We start from the raw sequence: 876 nt of genomic DNA on the forward strand, positions 1-876 counted from the left end.
TTAACTTGTTTCTCATTCGTTTGTGCCGGCTTTTGGTAGTGTGGACGTACCTTCTGCCTCTCTTCCTGTCTGAGCCGTGGCACATGGCACTGTAGAGAGAAGCAGCCTGGCGTCAGTAGCCGCTCATTGCTGTCACCCAGTGTAGCCATGAAGCTTCGTTCCCTGGACCTTGACGCTTTCCCACGTGATTGCAGCCGTTCTGAGCCTCGTCCAGAGGACTGTTTATTCTGGATTTGGCGTCCGCCTGCGCCGCAGGCGGCAGCGAAGCGCGCGTTCCCCGTGGAGACCCTTCCCCTCTCGTTGCCCGCAGGTGCGCTATCGCCGAGAGCACCTGTCCACGAGGCAGCCGCCCTTCTTCCCGCTGCTGGAGGACCTGATGAGAGACGGCAGCGACGGGGCCGCGCTCCTGGCCGTGGTCCACTACTACTGCCCAGAGCACATGAGGCTGGACGGTGAGTGCGGGGCTGCCCTCGCGGCGCACGCTGGCCAGACGGCCAGAAGGGACCTGGGTCCTTCAGAGCCCCCGGGACGCGAGCATGTGGGCGGGGACGGGGAGGGCGACGCGCTCTCACCTAAGCTGCATCTCGCGCGACGGCGAAGTGGGACTGGGGGATCTTGGGTAATGCGTCAGAGATTTGCGACAAGGGCCGCTTCAGTCTCAGGACGGCTGGGGCTCTGTCAGTCTTGCTGCGGTCGATTCGAAACCCCGGGGACTTCGTTTGGGGCGGGAAACGAGGGCAGAATGCGGCCCGTCGACTGGCCGTTGGTGACGGTGCTCCTGAGCGATGCCGGCACGTCTCTGCGCGGCGCCCGCAGCCCGACGGCGGGCCGGGGATGTGGGCGAGGCCACGAACAGCGCCGTCCTGTTCCCACGGC

At 65.2% G+C, this 876-nt stretch overlaps 1 protein-coding gene across 1 annotated transcript in view; it reads left to right on the top strand.

Annotated features, from left to right (window-relative positions):
* Nucleotides 1–876, top strand: part of CAMSAP1 (calmodulin regulated spectrin associated protein 1) — a 45,482-nt gene that overhangs the window by 15,959 nt on the left and 28,647 nt on the right. The window contains exon 4 of the mRNA XM_011369992.2: nucleotides 311–452. Within this exon, the coding sequence (XP_011368294.1) occupies nucleotides 311–452 (142 nt within the window). The remainder of the gene's footprint in view (nucleotides 1–310; nucleotides 453–876) is intronic.

The sequence above is a fragment of the Pteropus vampyrus genome, unplaced genomic scaffold (assembly GCF_000151845.1).
Source record: "Pteropus vampyrus isolate Shadow unplaced genomic scaffold, Pvam_2.0 Scaffold157, whole genome shotgun sequence".
In the NCBI taxonomy this organism is placed as follows: domain Eukaryota; kingdom Metazoa; phylum Chordata; class Mammalia; order Chiroptera; family Pteropodidae; genus Pteropus; species Pteropus vampyrus.